This window comes from Labrus mixtus, chromosome 13, assembly GCF_963584025.1.
Source record: "Labrus mixtus chromosome 13, fLabMix1.1, whole genome shotgun sequence".
NCBI classification, from domain to species: domain Eukaryota; kingdom Metazoa; phylum Chordata; class Actinopteri; order Labriformes; family Labridae; genus Labrus; species Labrus mixtus.
In genome coordinates, this window is record NC_083624.1 from 11876145 (window position 1) to 11898469 (window position 22325).

General features: G+C 38.1%; 1 protein-coding gene across 1 annotated transcript; it reads left to right on the plus strand.

Moving 5' to 3' along the window:
• The first annotated feature begins 4142 nt into the window (after nucleotides 1-4142).
• Nucleotides 4143-18687, plus strand: ralba (v-ral simian leukemia viral oncogene homolog Ba (ras related)). The gene is made up of 5 exons (XM_061053735.1): nucleotides 4143-4268; nucleotides 13818-14025; nucleotides 15648-15856; nucleotides 16752-16929; nucleotides 17018-18687. The coding sequence occupies exons 2-5, from the start codon at nucleotides 13912-13914 to the stop codon at nucleotides 17138-17140; spliced, it is 624 nt and encodes a 207-aa protein (XP_060909718.1). The 5' UTR covers nucleotides 4143-4268; nucleotides 13818-13911; the 3' UTR covers nucleotides 17141-18687.
• The last annotated feature ends 3638 nt before the right edge of the window (nucleotides 18688-22325 follow it).

Below are 22325 nucleotides of genomic sequence, written 5' to 3' on the forward strand. Positions count from 1 at the left end.
CCTGAACATTTTGACCAGTACGGCTCACATAACGACAAAACTTTTCTCTGAGATTCTTTGAACAATTAACTGACACAACTCAGTTTTAAAACAAGGATGAAATGTTTTGGTTGATTATTGACCTTTTGCATGTCTATATGAATAATTGTGCAAGTTGTATTTATAGTTTAGGGAATGTTAAAACTGTTTTGAAAAATATAACTATATATATATATATATATATATATATATATATATATATTCAATTCAATTCAAAAAACTTTATTTGTCCCCGAGGGGCAATTCAAATAATATATATATATATATATTATAGTTGTGTTTAGAATCAGTTTCACCTCTGACAACATAAAGAACACAGTAGGGATGTCAGGATGAAACACACTCTCTAGGACAGAAAGAAAGCAAGAACAATGTAAATGATTATGGTGGCAAATGAAGAGATTAACCCCAGATTTCAAATGATCTATGTACACATTCTAATTTGTCAATGTAAACCGCCTTGGTTGTGATAATTAACATTTGGCAATGCCATTTGACATTTCTAGATACCAAAGTAGGCAATTTGATGATTTTCAAAAGCTTGAATCCTGAACTTATCTATTGGTCCATTGTTTGGTTAATCTAACAAAGATTCAAATATCTTTGGGGGGTTTTGGTTTGAATATTCAGGATATTAAAGCATTTAAAAAATATCTTCAGAGGAAGTCAATCCTGAACATTTCGTGCTACAGCTGGTGATGCCCTGTGTCTCAGAATGTCCGGAGCATTGCTTAAACCTATTTGGCACAGAATAACTCTCATAGCTGTCATTTAATTCAAACGTTTTAAACATGTCTGAACAGCAACAACTATCTAAAGATGTGCTTGAAATGTCCTACATTTCCTACGCTTGAAAATCTACACTATGATTCCCCCCCATGCAAAACAGTTTATACTCAATATCTTTAACCATTCATAGACTCTCAATGGCAGAACTAAATGTATATCTATTTGGGATTAAAACGTAGACTCTGGTCCAAAGGAGGATTAAGGTTCTTAAAAAATATATGAGGCTGTTCAAACTACTTATTTAACAGTTTATGAAGGTTTCATTTCGGAGTGAATTTTATCAACTTGGATTATTTTTAAGACAAGGATCAGTATAAGAACATTATAACTTCTTATGCACAATGGAACACAATATTTCTAATAACCCAATCACTGCATGTATGTCAACTCAAATAGACAAATGCTTTCAGTGCTACATACCTACTTTCCAAAAGTTTTTGCTTCTTAGTTGATGTGTCAAAATGAGAAACTGAATGCCTCTAGCTCCATCTGCTGGGGCAAATGAATGAATGCACTTCATAATTAGTTCCAGGCTGCTGATTGTTCTCAGAATATGGAATGAATCACCACAAAATGTTCAATACAACAGTACTTTTTTCCCCTCTCACAGTGCCTGCCTGAGATAAGCAATGATCTCACATCAGCCCTGCTTAACTTGTAAAAATGACTGAACATCTGTGATTTCAGCGCATTTCATCTGGGATTCATCTGCTCCCTTAAGCTTTTTTTCCCCTGCAGAGATGGAAAAGAGCAGAGGAAAAGGCATCAATTATTTGCAGTCTGCATAAATGACCCCGTAGGAAGTCAGACCTTTTTTTCACCTCCACGAATTTGTCACGAGTGTGCTAAATGTGATCAGAATACACATTTTCTTTTTCATGGAAGATACTACTTGATGAGCAGAGATGGGGGATATCCATGCCAGTAAAACGTTGGTACACAAAAATGTTAGAATAACATAATGATGCAAGAATAACTTTAAAAACCTAAGGATGTAATATAGCATGACATGGGTGTAATTTAGAGATTCAGCATTTATGTCACTTGTGATCTTTAACCTTAACCGTAAGTAGTACACTGACGGAATGTTTAGAGGGAAACAGACCATTACCAATAAGCATTATAGATCGATAGATAGAATCTTTATTATCATTGTATACAAGGACACAACGAAACTTCGTTAGCAGCAGTCTTAAACAGCAGCGTTTACAAAAACAACAACAACAAAAATGTATTTGTGGTGATATGAGAGAGAAGTATGCAAAAAGTGGTCAGAGCAATTGCTGTTCAGTGAATGAATGATAATAATAATAATAAATAAATAGACAGTTGTGGTGACTGAAAGAATATATACAGTTATTATTTTTGCAGTGACTGGTTAATTAAACAAATATAAATATAGAGATATAGTGCAAATAAGTGAAGTTATTGTGCAGTGAAAGAGTATATACAGTTATTATTGTGCAGTGACTGAATGAATGAATAAATAGACAGTTAAAGTTGAAGTGCAGTGACTGAGTAAATAAATAGACAATTATAAAGCAGTGAATTACAAAGTTATTGCACAAGTAATATTGAACAGTTAGCAGCAGTTGGGTAATTATTGCACATTGTATTCCTGTCTTGTTGGGGGGAGGGGGGTGTTTATGGGTTGAGGAGTTTGTCCACAGCTCTGGGATAGAAGCTGTTTTTTAGTCTGTTTGTCCGTGTGCGGATGGTCCTGAGTCTGCCTGAGGGAAGGGTGGTGAACATACAGTGTCCGGGGTGAGATGTGTCTCTCCGGATGTTTGAGGCTCGCTTTGTGGAGACGGGGCGAGTGGGTGTCTCTGAGGGATGGGAGAGGGGAGCCAACAATCCACTGAGCTGTTTAGAGGATCCGCTGAAGATTCTTCTTTTCTGCTGCAGTGCAGCTCGAGTACCAGACAGCACAGCCGTACGTCAGGATGCTCTCGATTGTGCAGCAGTAAAAGTTCTTCAGCAGATCGCGAGGAAGTCTGTTGCGCCTCAGGGTCCTCAGGAAAAAAAGAGGCGTTGCCGTGCCGTCTTTATCAGGTGTGCTGTGTTGAGGCTCCAGCTTGGGTCCTCTGAGATGTGCACTCCCAGGAACTTAAAACTGGAGACACGTTCCACCTCTTCCAGGTTTTTTGTGCAGACTGTTGTGTTTTTTTTTTTTTTTTTTTCCTGTAGTCAATTATTATCTCCTTGGTTATTACAATGTTTAATGTTGAAATATTACATTCAGTAATCACAGCAAAGCCTTCTGTAAAAACAAATGTACAGCAAAGACACATTATAGTCCCAAAAAAAGATTTGCAATTGCCTCACCTTTTCTGCTGTACACTTTAAAGGGACTGCAGCCTTATCTCACAGGGGCTTGAGCCATGTCTGCTGCCTGAAAGTGGGTAAACCATTTACTGTGGGATACTTTCTCTGGCCACGTCCTTTAAGAGGTTTTTGATAACATAAAATATGAAGGGGCATAAAAATAGGTGGTTCCACATTGTCAAGTCCATTGGTATAACTGTGTATTGTTTGTTTGGACGTGTGGTTCTTTAGTGTTTCTTAAAAAGTTGTGGCCTATTGGCATTAGACTAGAAAAAAGATAAAGAAACACAAATCTGAACTTGCAATATTCCATTCTTAAATCAATCATCTTCTCACTACTAAAAGAGGAAAACAAATATAGACTAGCAAACAATAATTACTGGGAATAGCAGGTATGGTATGACCCGGAATTATTGATTGTCATAATTTATGCCTATAGTTCAAATCAATCACATTATTATACTCACAGAGACAAAAGGAGGAAACAACTTGTTTCAAACAAGGGCTATATTAAGTCAACCGAACTCTTCCCATGGGGGCAAATGAGTGTCAGAAGCTCATATAGTTTGATGTATTATTAAGCAAACTAATGTCAGTGTTGAATCCAGAAACACATTAATTGTTTTGTCTATCCCAACGTCAGTGCCACTTTGGGCATTTTGGAATTATTGGAAGAAAAAACAAATGTTTGGGCCAATAAAAACATGTAGGCCTACTTATTTTTCAGTTTTGTAATGTGAATAATTTTGTATTAATTTCTGTAATTTAAAGGGAATATGCTGCCTGGGACTATAGGGGGAAACAAATCATGAAAAGGGGCTGCAAATGTTTTAATACTAGTTTATATTATGATTCTTTCCGCTCTTAACTCTATGTGGAAAGTCCGCCTTTGCATTTTTTCAATTCTATTTGTCAATGGCTTTGGTCAAAATCATAACACCAGAACAAACGAGCGATGATGATATCACATCCTGTCATCTGCTGTTTTTACATCCGGAAGGTGGGGCTTTATTGCAGGAGCGGTTTGTGTTTGGAAAACCAATGTGTCGACACACTCTCCTAATGCAGTCATCAAGATAACATCAGCTGACGGCAGAAATAATCATCCTGCTTTGGTACGTCTCTATACTCTTGTTATATGTGTGTAAATAGTTCGTGTGTTTTTTTGTATTAGGCCTCAGGAGAGTTTTATAGTACCACACCTGTTTTAGGAAGGACGAGCGACCGATGGACCGAGAACGGGAACTGCTGTACGAAAAATGTGTGCAAATAATGCCCTCATTCATCTTTGAGTTGAACAAATGAATGTATTTTAATGTCGTATTTAGTTTCAAAGCATGTTGTCTTGAATGATTATGTTCAATTGGTGTTCTATAACCCTTCAAAATGAACGTCTTTAGCTGCCTTACACTGGGTAAGTTATCTTTAGCCTAGCTAAGTTACCAGTCTCCGTTGTTTTGGCTTTTTGATGTGAACAAAGTAAGCAGCAATTTCTGTGCACACTTAAGAACGAAGGACGCGAACAAATGTGTTTATTATCTCCATGTGACTACACCGTGGTGCTGTAGCGTTACATTGTTTGACAAACGGGATAGTCGTAGTGTTATAGCTACCAAAGTCCGTGTTTATATTCGCTTTTGTATTGATGTTGAGCTGCCGTCAGACAACAGCAGCTGTGACGTCAGCTTGTAAACTCAAGTTATAGCTGATTAGTTACATTACTGACTTCAGGTTGCAGTTACATTTTTTTTCAAGTTAATATAACTTTCCTGATTAGGTTATTTTTTTTAAAATTAACTGTTGTAACTTAGACTACATTCCTGTTAATAATTAGTCACATTAGATTCTGCTGATAAGTTTTCCCCTTAAGGAGATGACACACCCAAACTGGCTCATGGTTTCCCCCAGGCTAAGTTCGTGTAACTGTCCGGTAAAATAGATGAACACATTGTTTTCCATCCATACAGGCTACTTGTTAATTATCTAGGTATGACTATGTGTCATCAACTTCGCTCTCTATACTCAGTGAAGACCCTTTTAGTTTTTACTAGTAGGCTACCACTGAGAATAGTTTAAAGGAGATTAGTCCGTGCAATGTTTGGGAACTACTATTGTCCACTTAAAGTTCAGCAAAATGTAGAAACCCTTCTCCGCCCAGAGGTTTGGAAGACGTTGCACACGGTTAGTAATTGGTGAACATTGGAGGGTAATGAGAGTTTAATTATAGAATCGGGATATTTTGAATTAATCATTGTCGTTCAATGCCTAAATGACCGGATCAATAATAATCGGTAAGGTCCCCACAATTCCAAGCCTAGAATCTCATTTAGCATGTCCCCTGGTTAAGTTTGTTGGGTTAAACCAGTGATTGAATTCCAAGTCAGCCAGTCAGCAAGAATGACTGCATACTCATTATCAAGTGAGCCACTGTCAGCCTTTCTGCTGAGTCCAAAACAATCTGTTTATGTTCAGGGCAACAAATTCAGGGGATGTTTGGCAGTCCTTCAGGACTGCTCCGGCAGTTTTCCATGAACTTTTTCTCTGCAAGCAAAGATCAGAAAAATGCCCCAAAGCCTCTGTTTCAGGTGATGGACTACCAACAGGGTTAATAATTAAGAACTACATTTGTATGCTATTGGACAGAAACCGAGCCTTTAATAGAACAGAAGTGTTTAAAGTTAGTTTGAACCATAAACTTAACAAGAGATTGGATTAAATTGTTTTATCACAGAATAAAGTTTGCAGAGTATTCAACCACTGGCCATTCAGGGATCATTTCTCCTGGGAAAGCAAGATAAGGAGAGGGAACACAGGGATAGCTAAACCAAAACTTTCTCTTCTCTGATACACAACATGATGCTTTCAACATCCAGAAATGTGTGTTTAAGTAGTCACAGACATTCTGTTCTTGGTTCCTTGGCTGCATACTGTGGCAGTGGTTGGTTTGCATTCAGAGCATTATGAGTTGCACTCTGTCTATTACTGCAAACAATAACACCACTGTATTGTGACACATTTTCAGAATGTTCCTGTTTTCTTCATAGTTATAGATTCATAGCAAGCATATGACATCAGAGGTTGAGAAAGGTCTTGTGAATGAGACTGAACCGGCCATGCATTCCTCTTTTCTCTGCTGAGACCGTCTGGATGGTTTTCCCAGTTGTGTGTCCCTCAAAGCACATTCTTTTTTGCTGTGCTCCCCCCGCCCCTTAAGTTTCCCTCCCTGCTATTGAAAATATGAAAATGTATTTTCAGCAAGTCTTACATTTTCTCATTTTAAAACCCGGTTGGCTGATATCAAAGAGCTCTCTGTATTTCTGATCATTTTCAGTTGAGTTCCCCCCTGGCAGTCAGAAAAACATCTGCTAATGATGATGGCAAGAGGAGACATTTTTTACTTTGTTTTGAAAATAAATTATTCTGTTCAGAAGAAAGGAATGTCGATAAATATCCACCAAGCCGCCATCAATTCTGTGCTCCTGTCAAGTAGGAGGAAGATAGGTCAATATTTTATCTGATTGTCACAAAATAATTGAATGAAATTGGGATTGAGAGGTTTATTTCCATTGACCAGTATTATTTCAATCCTTGGTCACAAACATTTACAATGCAAGTTATATAAAATCATAAAAATAATCCCTAAATATTTATTTTTTCATGAGGGGGAACACAACTTCCATGGCCAAGGGCCCCCCAAAAATTTTACTTTCAAATGTCTTCAGTGTAAAAAGATGTTATCAGCACCGGCTGCTACAAAACGCCTCAACTTAAGATCTTGTGTTACGTCAAGAAAAGTAAATATAGGTTTTTAAAAAAAAAAAACTAATAATAATTATTTGGAGGACTAATTTGTATGATTTCCTAGCAATATAAAAAAGATATTGCAGACAGAATCACACTCATCTAAGGGAGCTCTAATCAGCATATAAAACATTAAAACTACTGATGGAAAGATTTTTCAAAGCAGATATTTAGATGAAAACACAGGAAAGTATCAATGCTGGAATTGATAAAGATTCAGCTCCTTAAGGAGTCTCGATAATAGTAACAATGTCGAAAAAAATGAACTTTCCTAATCCTATTGATGTACCTAACTTATTGTTAGGGAAATGCACTTAAGTATTTTTTTCCGTTTATTTTTTGGCTTTTCATGCATTTATTTTGAGAGGACAGAGGAAACAGTAGGAACTCAGGGAGAGAGAGTGGAGAATGACATGTGGGAAGGAGTCTTAGCCCGGTCGGACTCCCAATCGCCTGGAGATCTATTGCCTCCGTACATACAACAGGCCATTAGCGCCCCACCAAAGTTATTTTCACGGTATTGAATTCGACCCCTTCTAGGCATCATAGCAGCAGTAATAGAGACATACAGTTCATGTTTTTATTACTTCCCTCGGCACCTTCTACTTCTTTAAATTTACATGTATCAGTGTCTTTGTGCATCATTATGTTTCAAGGCCCATTAGCTTGCTGTGTGTTTCTGAAACATTGCTATTTTTGTGATCCCGGAGGGGAGTCAGGAATTTAGTTTTCTTTTACCCACTGAGAAACTTGCTGGCTGATGGCGAAGAGATGACCTGTAGTTTACCAGTACCAAACCGCTTCCCAGTCCCAGAGTGTGTGAATCGGACAACTAAGCTTAGTTCTATTTGGTTTCATGGTTTTACTTTAACAAATTCATACCCCACACGTGAACCTTTAATTTAATGTTTTGTACAATTCTTTTTTATATTCATAACCTCATAAGAACAATGAATAAAATACAACTAACTCCAGTTGCCAGAACAAAACACCATACAAACATGTCACACGACCAATTCTGTTACATGATTGTCTTATTCTTTTATTTTGCATTCCTCCAATAGTTCATTACTCCCCATTATTTAAACTGCAAGATCCTGTAACAGTGTATAAATATGTTAGTGAACTTATGCTGAGATTTAAAGTCTTCTTTTTATATAGCCTTAGTCAAATGAGAAAAACTGAATGTTTGGATAAAGTTGTCAGGGACAGCTGCAACAATATAAAAAAAAAAAAAAAAAAAATTGTGCTTGACTACTGGAGAAATGCAGACACAATATTCAAAGGTGATTTAGACCTAACCAAAAAGCTTTGCATCACTGTTTCATCCTGAAGTAATTGAATTGCTCCATTAAGTACAGGTCTATAAAGTGGTGTGATGTTTTGCCCCAATCATTGCGACGGAAAACAAAAGTGCACCACATTTTCACCTCTTTACAAACGAGCGAAAAAGAAATGTATGTGAAAAAGCAGCCCAGTCTTGGTGGCTGAAGTAGGAAGGATTGGACCACCAAGGGGATTTAGTTTCCTGTTGCCCAGTTGAATCAAAGGCGTCTCTGTACACTACCATGGCTAAGGGTTCTTAGTATGCGTTGTGGAGTGCTTCTTGAACATGTCTCTCTTGCTTCAGTATACTATCTTTTCAAAATGATCTAAATCAGCTCTTGATCTCCATTGGCAGGAACTTCTCTACTGAACACTTTTATGGTTGCCTTAGCTGTGATCTACAGAACACATTTTGCATTGCATGTTGGTCTGTGATAAACAAAACAATAGGATCATGAACTCCATCTGGTGTGAGTTACAGAAGACTCATTCTTACACACACCTCATGACTGAGATGACTCGTCTTGGTTATTTGTTGTTCTCCACACAGTGAGCTAAGTGATAAAGACAAGTTTAGCATGTTGTTAAAGCCTGGTGGTTAGTAACCTCTTTACATTACATTCACTTTATTATTTTGTATCTGTGTGCTGTTCTATCCTTTGGTGCTACTTGCTGCTGGAATCTGAATTTCCTGAGGTAAACTTCCCAAGGGATTAATGAAGTTCCTATCTATCTATCTATTAGCTGGCATTCTAATAAGAAATTTGATCAGATCATAAGACTGTAAAAAAAACCTCAGATGTGGTCTTAGTGAAGCCAGTGGGGGAAAGCATTGTTTTCTAATGGCCATTTGGGGATGACTCCATTGATTGCAAATATTATTATTGTTAGTTAACTAAGACAAATGAGCCATTTTCACAACAAGTTAATTCTTAATCACCAATAGATGATTCTACAGGCCATAATACCTTATTATTGAACTGTCAACCAGAATAGAGGTGGGGGGTTGCATCATCAAATTATCTTTTAAATAATCTTTTCATCATAATACAAACTGTGTGTGTACTAATAAAAGTTATATTCCTATTATAGAGTGCAAGTTTACAGCAGGGCTGGGTATTTCCTACTACCTCACGATATGATCCATATCACAATACAGAGCCCACGATACAATGTGTATCAGACTACATATTGAGTTTAGAGAATGACCATGTCCTACACAAAGTTCCCTATAACAACTGTTCTGTATTATAGAGAATAACAGCACATGCATCATATTTTGTTTATAATCCCTCTGCTATTAATAAATGCAAATACAACATTCTATCATTTTTAAACTGACAGCCCTCTCTATTGTCTCACACTTTTTTTTAAAAGCAACAATAATATTCTTGTTTAACACGACGATGAGTTCACTTGTATTTGCAAAAGTGTCTTTTTGCCTTACACCTGCATGTACAGTAACTCAGGCAGTCTGTACTGAATTGACGAGTGGGGGTTACAGATAGCGTGGCTCACACTCACTAGGTTGCTGCTGCCTGAAGCCTTCTGTATAAATTATGCTGTAAGGGCGCACGTCTTAACTAATGAAGCATGTGATTGCTTTTGTGATCTTCCAAGTCTGTTTAGAAGTTGAGGGAAATTTTGACTTGAAAGCATTGTTTAGGGTTGGCTGGCATCGCACACACTGGTACTGTGTAGCACGCCAACCTGTTGTTGCTAGTGGCCCCTCAGGGTTGTGTCTTGTCATGTGTAGATAGAGGTTGTTTGTGATGCTGCAGTATTAACCTTGTTATGCATAGATTGCACGAGTCCAACTTCCTGGTTTTTGCAAAAATCTGCCGTATCTTTGCTTTTAAATTTAGCTGGCAGTGGATACGTTTCTCATCCATGCTTGTTTGGTTTGTATTGAAAAGTACACCGCATCATGTGGTGTGGCTTTACTTCCATAACAAAATTTGCAGCTATATCAAATCTACAATCGACAATATATTGCCATATATATTAACGTTTGAGGCACAGCCTACTTTATACACAGACTTCAAACCTCTATCAGTTCAGGAAAGGCTCTGATGAGGGGATGCACTTTATGCTTGATGCATACAAATTGGTCAGACTTCTCGAAAAAAGCAGTAATGGAAAATGAAAATCTTTACAAAAGTTGCAAGTTTTCTTTAATGTCAAAGAACTACAAAAAATGTAACATGCTTTGGTAAGTTTTGATTTGCCATGTTTTTACGTTACATGTCTTATAAAATGGGTACTGCACATCTGTGGATTTATAGTTCACAAACGAATGAGTAACATCATGCTGGTTACATCTGTTTCTTTATACATTCCCTGGATTAGACACAGCGTTTTGCTGGTGCATCAGTGAGGGAGTTGTGTTGTTGGCAGGGGAACTATCAAGTGAGGATCTGTTTAGATAATACTTAACAGTATTAGAGGGTATGGAGTGAAAAAACATGATTAGTAAGATGAATTTCACCACAATTTCCTCCCCTAGAATGAACTTGTGACCCTTATCTTCTGTTGGATATTCACCAAGCCCCAGTGCAACACCAGTGTTTGTATTGATCCACACCCACACCAGGCCAATGCAGAATATTTCAGTTGAACCAGTTGACAAGAAGTGATGATGAGAGAAACAGCCAGACTGAGATAATCTCCTTTTCAGATCTTTGGAATTTGAAGGATTTTTATTTGGGCAGAAAAGCCCCTGCTTTCTTGATCAGATAAGAAAGAAATCCCCTAGACCCTGTGACCTCTGGCATCCATCAAGTTCTCTGAATCAACAGCTCAGATTTATTGGAATCACTCATTCACTCATTGCATTTCTCACTGAGTTGGAATATAGCCATCTTAGATTTTGGACTTCCATTATCCCACTTCATAGGAGTTTCTGTTTATCATAAATGTGTATCAGTCCCAAGGCAAGGTTGATAGAAATGTAATTATTTTCCCCAAGATTTAAGATTTACTTTATTGATCCCCGCAAGGGGAAATTTCAGTTTTTACACTCTGTAAGTCATGAACACACACATGCAGAAACAGGATCCTATGGACATGCACTAATGGAGAGAAGCCAGAGTGGTGGGGAGGGGGTTCGGTGCCTTGCTCAAGGGCACCTCGGCAGTGCTCAGGAGGTGATCTGGCACCTCTCCAGCTACCAGACCAACTACCATATTTGGTCCACACCGGGACTTGAACCGGCGACCCTCCGGTTCCCAAGTCTCTACAGACTGAGCTACTGCAGCCCAAAGTCTATGAATGAATGGTTTTCAGATTATTAAAAAAAAATCTGGTACCAAATATAATGCCTTTAGCTCATTCCCTTTCTTAGTAAAAGTCTTAAAAACAGATATTATGATGTAGCTATGTGACACTTTAGATTTCTAATAAACTTGCCCCAAGAGCGTTTTTGTCAAATTTGGTGAAATTAATCCAAAAGGTTGTGAGGTACAAGTTTTGGGCATTTGAAGCATCCCATGGAAGTTTGCCTGAAATCAATTTGGTAGGCATATTACCAACATGTTCTGAATATGTCCACAAACATACATGATGATTGGCTTAATAATAATAATAATAATAATAATAATAATAAATTGGTTTTATGTAGCGCGCTTCTGGATCCTCAAAGACGCTTTGGCTTAATGGTCTTCAAGATGTACCGGTAATAGAATCTGTCTCAGTCCTACAAAACCGCAATTATGTTACAAGGCATTGTTGAGTCCAATACCAATTCTCATTTGAGCCTGTTGAAGCATTCACCGCTAATTCTTGCAATGATAGACCCATCCAGGCAAAGTACTGTGTTTTCGAGGAGTCTCTTATGTGTAGCTTTGGGATCTGTTTGTATACATGACCACAGGGAAGAACTTAAAAAGTAACTTCAATGGATATGTGCTGACTTTGGCATTGGTTCGTGTGTATATCCTTCCCATGAGAACTTTCACTGACCAATTACTGATAACAAAGACAGGAAGAGCACAGGTCAGGCTTTACTTCCTGGTTACAGAGAGAGGAACCATGATGCCACATCCTCTGTACCGATAACTGTCACACTATAGCTGGCATACTGAAGTGCAGGTCATTTCGATGCAAACCACATTTCCCACCCTGCTTTCAAACAATGAAAGGAAATGTTGCAGTGGATGCTGGTATTGACTGTTACACTCTAATGATGAAACCATCCATGTGTAAATCCTCTTTCGCCTGTACGCAGTGTGTGTACATTTTACTAACGGTATGATTTTTTTTCTATGAAAAACGTTCTGTTCCTGAGTTGCGGTCTATGGCTGCGTCCACTCATCAATATCATGATGCAAATATGTATAGATATATACAGGTAGTATATGAGTGTTTCCTGCAGTGCTTAATAGTCAAGGCAGCCGTCTTTAACAACTCAAGCCCTTCACCTTAACTACTGTTGAGGAAAAATGATTGAAATCCTCCTGCATCTCTATGCGACATTCAACAGAAGCTCCAGATGCTGTCTTACCCTTTTTCACACAAAACAATCAACCAACGTCATGTTAGAAAAAATGCCTGACCTTCTCTGGTGGTGGTGATGTCTTTGTCTACCAAATAATATCACAGCGTAATGCGTACCTGCCCTTGTTAGTTATTATTGTAAATTGTACTATATATTTTAGCACTAATAAACAAACTATTCCAAGCTGTTCACAATGCTTTCTCTCCCCCCCCCCCCCCCACACACACACACCACTTCTCACCTCTCACTGATAACCAGCTTTCTCACCACTTCCTCTTTTTTATCCCATTTACAGTAAGTAATATGGTGTAGTCTACACTAGATATACAGTCATATAATGCGTTTATAAATGTTTGTAAAATGCAGATTTTAAAGATTACGTGCTCTCTCTAGGCAAGTAATAACCAAATTGGCACATTCAGTCTGTTGTCCTGTCAATATATGGCTACTAATGGCAGAAGAATGACTTGATTTGTGATCTGCTGCTGGCTTACAATCATTTCCTGTCTAGGATGTGCAAGCTGAGACAAGACAAGCATTTACCCTGAATCCAATTTGCTCTTTTGAAGCGTCTGACAGCTACAGAAGGTATTGGAGTCAAATGAAAACAATTAACTTTGAGCTTTCACCCTCTTAGGACGAGGTCCATATAGTTGAGATAGATGGCAAATAGTGTCCTCCTCCTTTTTATGGAGGTTAGCACATGATGCCCTTTTTTTAATGCATTCCTAAATGCACTCTTGCAGTAGAGAATGGTGGCTTCATTACAACTAATCAGCTGCTGCAATGACATTTTGATAGTGTACTTAAAAGAATCTTGGATTCATGAGTAGGCAATTTGGCACTTTAATGTGAAGGGTGGGGGGGTTAGGATTCAAGATTTGTTGGAACAGAGCCTAGTGACTTGGCACAACAAGTCACTGTCATAGTGGAAATCTGTTAAGTAACCACTGCCGTCTGTCCCTGCATTTGTCCACACACGTTTTTCTCTCAGAGTTTATTCACTGTTGATTCTGACAGTTGTCCATTTTGTAATTCACAGGTTGTGTGTTTGAGTGTCTGAGCACAGGGAAGTATATGCGTGGGTGTGTGAAAGTGAGTGTGTGTGTGAAAGTGACAACTAGAAGAATCCAACGATGACTACTAGTAAAAGCAAAAACCAGAGCTCTCTGACACTGCACAAGGTGATCATGGTGGGAAGTGGAGGCGTGGGGAAGTCGGCCCTCACACTGCAGTTCATGTACGATGAGGTGAGTTAACACATCCGTATACATAACTTAATACCTCTTTTGATTCAAGATGACCAGATAGCAGACAGAGAAGTACTGGCTGCCTACCGCTTTTACTCAAAACTGTTCACACTTTGATTCTTTCTCCACAGTCCTATAACCACCATAACCCTAACCCATGTTTGTTTTTATTGTGCTTTCTAAATCAGGGCTTCCTTTGAAAGCTTTTAATATAAAGTCTCCTTTTCAGTTATTCGCCAACGTTAAGCTTTAAATGTAAGCAAGGGCAAGAAGTGTTCAGTTCAAAAAGAGTTCATGAAACAGTACAGCTGCTACCTGTTACAAAAAAGGAACTTCATTGTAGCGAACACAACTGGAGCTCCTACATCACAGATGCAATACTCACCAGGGATGAACAATATTTGAAAAAACTGACATTGGGAAAAAATATATATTTCTGCAATATACAAATGTTGCAATTTTATTTTTCTGACAGATAAATGCAATGTCCTTTTATATACATCAATTACAATTTCTACCAAACAACCATGCTTTTAAATGCTTTCTTTATGTAGGTTTTTGATTACATATCTTAACCCCCTCCTCCTTGAAGCACACACTGGTCTCCAGCCCTCTGACAGCATCATCTCTGACACACATGTGGAAGTAGAGACAAGATGTGGAGAGAGAATTTTGTTATCTACACGACATCAACCATTCACCACAGAGCAGATCGAGCGCGACAGGAAGTCACCAAAACAACATTAAATTACCCGGTTTATTTTCAGAATAAAACACGATTGGAAACACGATTGGGAACATTGACCCATTGTGTGTTTGTTGTTGTGTTTATAAAGGTTTTATACCACATACATCGTATTATCTCGTGCTGTCACGCTTGATTCAGTAATTATGGAGCTGACATGCAATGCACACGTATCTGGTGGAAGTTCTGGCTAAAAGTTAACAATCAGCGCCAAATATCCTCCATTAATGGTCCTTAACCATCCGTAAATGTGGCCACGGCATTATTGAGCTGATGCCGCTGATAGCGGGAATAAACTCGTTTTTAAACCACCTAGAGTAAAGGAGCGCCTGCGTCATGCTGAGTGTGTGATGGCATGTGTATCGACATTGTGCCTACATTTTACAAGCAGGGGGAAGACGGTCTCTGCATGCACACACTTCAGTTCTGTGACCACTGATGGTGATCTCAGACAGACTTTTATTGTAAAATGAAAAAGAAGAACATTTGAGTTTTGACCAAGAAGTGGCAGCATGACAGGCTTCAGGTCACATGATTGGCATCACATATATATCATTCAGTCTAAATACTCACTTACTGCTTGTATAGGGATTCTTGTATAAAGGATGAATTTCTTAAGTCCACTGTTTACCTGACTACAGATAACGCTATGCTGTGACAGCAGACATAACATTTAGGGCAGAGACAGTCATGGTTCGGCTCTGCTCACAATCCGTACACATCCCTGTTGTCAATGGCATGGCTAGGAAATGTAAACATTATGAATGAAGCCGACTCCACAAAGTTGCTCATGCTTCACTAAAGCTTTATTCATGTGAATACAACGTGTCTCATGTTTTACACTTTATAATCTCAAAACCGTATTTTGTATCACCAGTTTGTGGAGGACTATGAGCCCACCAAGGCAGACAGCTACAGAAAGAAGGTGGTGCTGGATGGTGAGGAGGTCCAGATAGATATTCTGGATACAGCCGGCCAGGAGGACTATGCTGCCATCAGGGACAACTATTTTCGAAGCGGCGAGGGCTTCTTGTTGGTCTTCTCTATTACAGAGCACGAGTCCTTCACTGCAACTGTTGAGTTCAGGTACTCTACGCTGCCTACATCTATGTCTTTTTTGTGTGTGTGTGTGTGTGTGGGAATGTAAACTTATTGATGATGAGCCTATGGGAGCTTTGACTTGTAAGGTTATTCACAGCTTCCACTTGATTTCACACGCTTATGGAACAGCAAGAAAGACTCCCTACCGCTGTACGCTTCTGAGAAGTTACTGGTCTCAGTTACCACCTACATGTTTTCATCAATTTTTGAATGTGATGCACAAACCGATTAGGAGACAAGACTGTGTTTTGCTTCTACAGAATTCAATCTGAGAAAACGAAAAACACTGTCAAGGACGTTGTCGTTTGTAACGATTGAACGAGTGTCCCGTGTGCTCTATAAGTGACCAAAACTCACAGTTTATCTTGATATCTCGGAAAATCAATTAATCAAGTAGTTATGGAAAATGAAAAAGCCTGTACTGTGTGCAGTGTTTTCAAAGTGACCGCGATGCTGTGAATTGGTCTGAACATGTTGCCCATTACAATGTTGTTATATTCTTATCTTTTTAGCAACAATGACGCCTAAAGATTCTGCAGATTAAATATGTTGCTGTCATGTTAGATATCCCAAAATCAACTACTCTCACTTACTTTCAGCCTATTAATCTCAAACATTCAATGTTGTTCATTCAGAAATGGCTCTGCCACTTTTAAAAATCAACCGACTTATTTCAGACTCCTGTGAATGACACCCAGTCCAACCGCCATAACATACTCTTAATGTTCTGTTCATCAAGACTGTCACATTATATTGACATATTCTGAATGTTTAAACCCAACTGTTAAATCATGTCTGAAGTATGTAGAAGATACTCGTTTACAGAAGTACACCTGGTGAAAATAAAAAAATAAATAAAGCATTTGTTTTCTGTTTGAAGGGAACAGATCTTGCGGGTGAAGGCAGAGGAGGATAAGATCCCTCTCCTCCTGGTAGGGAACAAATCAGACTTGGAGGAGCGGAGGCAGGTATCTGTTGACGAGGCCCGAGGGAAGGCTGAGGAGTGGGGGGTCCAGTATGTAGAGACATCAGCCAAAACCAGAGCCAACGTTGACAAGGTATACCAACACACACTCGCTGTGCTTTGTTCACTACTGTAAACGGATGTATTTCTCTCAATTGACTCCTTGATTGTTTTCTCTTCAGGTATTCTTTGATCTAATGCGGGAAGTACGAGGCAAGAAAATGTCTGAAAACAAAGATAAAAACGGAAAAGGAAAGAACAAGAAGAATAAAAAGAGCTTCAAAGAAAGATGCTGTTTACTTTGAACCCGTCATAGACCTTTATAACCCACAGAACATCTGTCAAGTTGTGAAACCGAACTAAGCATCCTTGCCATTGTAATTTGGATGAAATTTGCAAATTTTTTACATCTTGTTATAGTTTAGTATTTAGAGCAATCTAAACCACCATTTTTAATGTTTAACCAGTTGTTAGTGGCTGTTTATCTGGAAGTTAACCACTGATGAGACTGATGGCAGTGCTTGATTGGCTTACAGTTACTGCCTCTGACACTTTGCTGTGTAAGCCATTCTCCACTGCTTAGCTCAGCAATTATACTGCCTTTGACTTTCATTGTGTTTTAACGGGAGAGTTTTTGAGTCTCTGTTAATAAAACAGAGCTCCTGTTTTTTTTTAATGTTCTTATTCTTAGCTTGCATTATTCTCCACTCTCTTAGTACAGTACAGACCCCTTGAATCCAATTATGATATTCATCTACTTTCCAGGAACTCTAATGCTGCTGTCTGTCATATTTGCAATCATTTTATGAGAAGCTGTTCATCAGAGATGTTTGCGTCTGTCATTGATGTGTCAAAGCTCTGACTCTGAAGACCTTTATGAGTTCAGGGCAATGTCTGTTAAAAAACAGGAGCTTGAAATATCCTTTTGAGCCCTCAAGGCTGCTGCTGTTTTTTTGTGCTTTTTTTTTTTTAGTTTATTTTCTGACCATATCAGACAATCGGTGCAATCCGAGGGCTTGCTGCCAAACAGGGTTTTTGATTCCACTGTTATCAGGCCTTACAGGATTACAAGAAATCAATCGAGAGTTGATTTTCTATTTTTCAGGAGTATATTCTTAACTCTAGTATATTCTTGACTCTAAATAAAAAAAAGAACCCATAATTCATGTCCAGGTCATTCATGAACTTGTCATGTAGATAGTTTACATCTGTTAAATATGTTGAGTCTGTGAAGAGAAAGTTGTGTTAATGTGGTAATTAATATTGAGTTGTCAATAAGCAGTGACTGTAACAAAGAGACTGTTTTGCTTAATGGTGTTCTGCCATGTCTTTGTAGCCTCAGATGCCCTCATGTTTCACTGCGTCTCAGATGTGGACAATCCAGGAGGCCATTTTTCTTTTTTTGTCAATGATTGCATTATAATCGCAATATCTTCCCCTTTTTTTTCTCTTTTTTTTATATACCATGCACTACAGTACATTGCCGATGCCTAAGATGTTAGTTTAATTCTTAGTGGGGCGATGCCAGAGGTCTTTCAACATTTTGTGCCAACAAATAAACTAAATTCTAACTATGTTTGTGGATGAACAGTGTGTGTAAAATAAATGAGTATGTGAATTTACAAGAACATCCTACTACCTTTCCTTGTCTGTGTGAATGAAGCTTTGATTAGGGCGCCAACTACTTAGCTGTTTTGTAATGGAGTGCTACAGTAAACAAGATTATTCTACCACTGCCGGAAACCATTTTATTTTGTACCGTCTCCTCTTGTTTTCTTTCACTTCTTACTGCTGTGAGTTTGCTTTTCTCTCTGCAGTGACTGTGCTCCTAAATAAATATTGTTTTCTTAAATACTCAGCATTTATTTCTTGTGTGTGTTACTGTGGATTGTTTGTCTGTGGATTGGATTGTTTGATTGTTTGATTATGGAATAAAGGGGATATAAAGAAAAATATTTTTGATATATGAAATAAATTAAAAGAATATAACCTCTTACAGTTTGAATATGGAAGTCTGAATTTACTGAATTCAGGTCTATAACCAAGAAAATACAGCAGAAATTATGCTCATAGAATTTTGTTAATAATATGTTGAAAATTGGTTTGAATATACTTAAAATAGACTGAATGTTTAGGTACAGGACATGGAACCTGAGAACAATGATAGATTCTGATGTCATATGGGAACTGGTGCCACCTTGTGCTTTTCTATGTGTAGTAGTATAATGTATGAAGAGGCCACAAGACCTCTGTGTGATCAGCAGGGATTTGAGAATAGGGATAATAGACATAGCTTATAAATAAATGACAGGCATGTTGTTTTGTGAAATAACTATATTTTATACATTTTATTATCCTTGGCAACCACAATTTCATTTAAGTGCTGATAATCAAAGTTCATAACAGTAAGTAACAGACAGCACATTGCTGACAATCACACTCCATCTTTAGATTAATACAACATTTTGCTGATAATGTGAAAAGAAATGAATCGTTTCTGATGACAATGTTTCCCTTTCAAAAAACTTTTTTCATATTTTTTAAGTAGGACTTAAAAGAGCAACAACTTGTCACAGAAGAGATGGGTGCAGCCTGGGAGCAATGGGTAGAGTATCAGATATTGTTTTTTCAAAATTTTTAAATGGACTTAAAAAGGGCTGATTTTAGCCAAAGCCTTATTTTTTTAACCAACCCTTAAGACTGTACTATAGTTGAATGTAGATTTTACTCCAAAAGGAAATATTTTTTTTACTAAATGAACATCTTGAAGAATACTTAACCTTCCTCTTCTGTTGTGTTGGCACCACATAAATGTGTTTATTGCTTTAAAGCTTTTTGACTTTGTCAGGAACCTCTATTAAAACAAAGCAAAACAATTTCACTAAATTATAAAACGCTCTGGTGAAAATTATGACCTTTGTGTTGTTAGGGTCGGTTTCGACCTAGTTATAATATAAGATTATGAAACAATAATTAGTGCCAAAACTGAAATCATAAACACACTGTCTACTCACTCACACCGTTAGCCAACAGCCCACTGACAGCCAGCTCCTCTCCCAACCCCGTGAGCTTCTCTCTTTGCCAAACAAAACAAACAAACAAAGAGTTATGCATTATACCTCTGCAAAGAACACACTCAAAGTGTCACATTTTGCCACACATGCATCTAAACACACACACACACACACACACACACACACACACACACACGTGCATGTTCTTGCACACAAAACTAAACTGGAACTAAATATTGCACAAAAAGTACAATGTGCAATGTTTAGTACTTGATTTCTATTGGTTTGATTTGCTTGATTGGTTGTTGTTTGTTTGACCTTGCAAATCTACATTTTGTATTTTTACTTGTTCTGCCTTTCATTTTGTATTTATATTAGTTTTAAAGTATTTTTTTTTACTTTTTCTTGAAGTAAATATATATGGGTCAAAATCGACCCAATCGATAGATAATAATTTTAATATATATATAAAATATTCAAGAGATGTGTTCTAATACCCCTCAGTAATAGTCAGGTAACATAACAACCTTTTATTTATTTCTATAATTTCCTTGAGGTTCATTTTACCATTTATTTTATTTTGAATACGAGAGGTATGCTATCAAAAGAAAAGCCCAGGGGGCCATACCAAAAATATTAAAACCAATCTTTTCATGGATAAGGAAGCCTAACAAGGTAACCAAGAGGTAAGAAACAAATTGGATGTTAAATAATTGTTTTGAGAGTATCTTATTTCTGATTTAAGACACGGGTCAAAACCAAGATAATACAGTAGATACTGTAGTAACAGAAATCTAACATAAACCATAAACTTTCTCCTGTGAGATGAAGGCTCACGATGTGCTCATTTGTGAATGCAGTGGTTTGCCCTGCTGGCCTTTGGAGAGGATGTATTATTAAGCCAGCTCTGTTTTAGATTCACTTTTAAAACCAGTGCTTTGTCCACTTCTTATATCCATCTATGGTTTAAATATAACTTTTAGTCAAAGCCTCAGTGAACACCAATCAACAACATGTTCCCAGAGATGTGGACTGTCATTTGTACCCCTCTCTTTTGTGCTCCTGAGTCAACACATTATTTGACTGAAATAGTATATTCTAGGTGTAAACAGCTGTTTTTTCATCTACAGAGCCAGGACTGTGTATGACCACCAACATGTTGTAATATATTACTCTAGCACTCGGCTGACACTGCTGTTACCTCTGCTCAGTCCTCCAGAGGTGGGGACTTCATGTGCACTGTGCCCAAGACCCTGCAGCCAGGCCAGCTGTAAAAAACATCTTTTTGCACAGCAGCTAACCGAGCTAACTACTGCCATCTATCTTAGTTTGCCTGTATTTTAGATCTATGTTTAGATTTGAGAACACAGCTGTAGAGGCTCTCCTCGTAGAAAAGTGGGCTGGTTTCATCTTGAATATAGAAACAGTATAGAACAGTGATACAGCTTGTAAAACATTGGTGAATAAAAACTCACCAATGGTATACTGCTTTCAAACAGTACTGTAAAAGCACTATAAAAAGGTAGTGAAGTTGACAGACTTTCACCAATTTTAATCAGAAAGATCCTGTCATGTTTTTTTTTTCAGATATTGACCAGATATGTGTCTAATATATGCTGGCTGTCTGAGGGACAATCCTATTCATGTATGGCATATGTCAATGATTATCAACTAAATTGTAGTGTCAGTGTTTGGGTCATGGAAAATTATACCTATTAAATCCCTCACTTTGACATCAGATTGTGAAAAAATTATGCGCTTTAAAAAGAAAATTCAACGCATCACATGTTTTTTCAAAGTACCGTAATTGTTATTGATTTAATACTGATATATATTTTAAAAATATTTTACTGAAATAAAAGCAGGTTTTTTAATGTATATATTAACGATATCTCCATAAGTCATAACAACTTTCTTAAGTTGGTATGTGTATATGTGTTTCAGTAAGTCAATGGTAAAGGGACTTGAGCTTGTTTGGCGCTTTCCTAGTCCTCTAACTACTGAAAGTGCTTTTACACTGAAGGTCACACCTACACATTCACACACTCAGGGCAGAGGCTGCTATGTAAAGTGACCATCAGAACCTAATCCCATTCATACACATTCATACACTTCTGCTGCCGAAGGAGCAGGGGCACCTTGGGGTTTGGTGTCTTGCCCAAGGACACATTGGACATCAGAATCAGATTCTGATTGGACATGAAGTCACAGGAGCTGAAGATAGAACCCCCAACGATCCTGTTGAGAACTTCTCCCTCATCCCGGGGGAGGTTGGGGACATGGAGTCCGAGTGGTCCATGTTCAAAGCCTCCATTGTAGAAGCTGCGACTAGGAGTTGCGGCCAGAAGACCGTCGGTGCCTGTCGTGGCGGCAACCTTAGAACCTGCTGGTGGACACCAGTGGTGAAGGAAGCCGTCAGGCTGAAGAAGGAGGCCTTTCGGGCTTGGTTAGCCCAGGGGTCTCTGGAAGCAGCTGA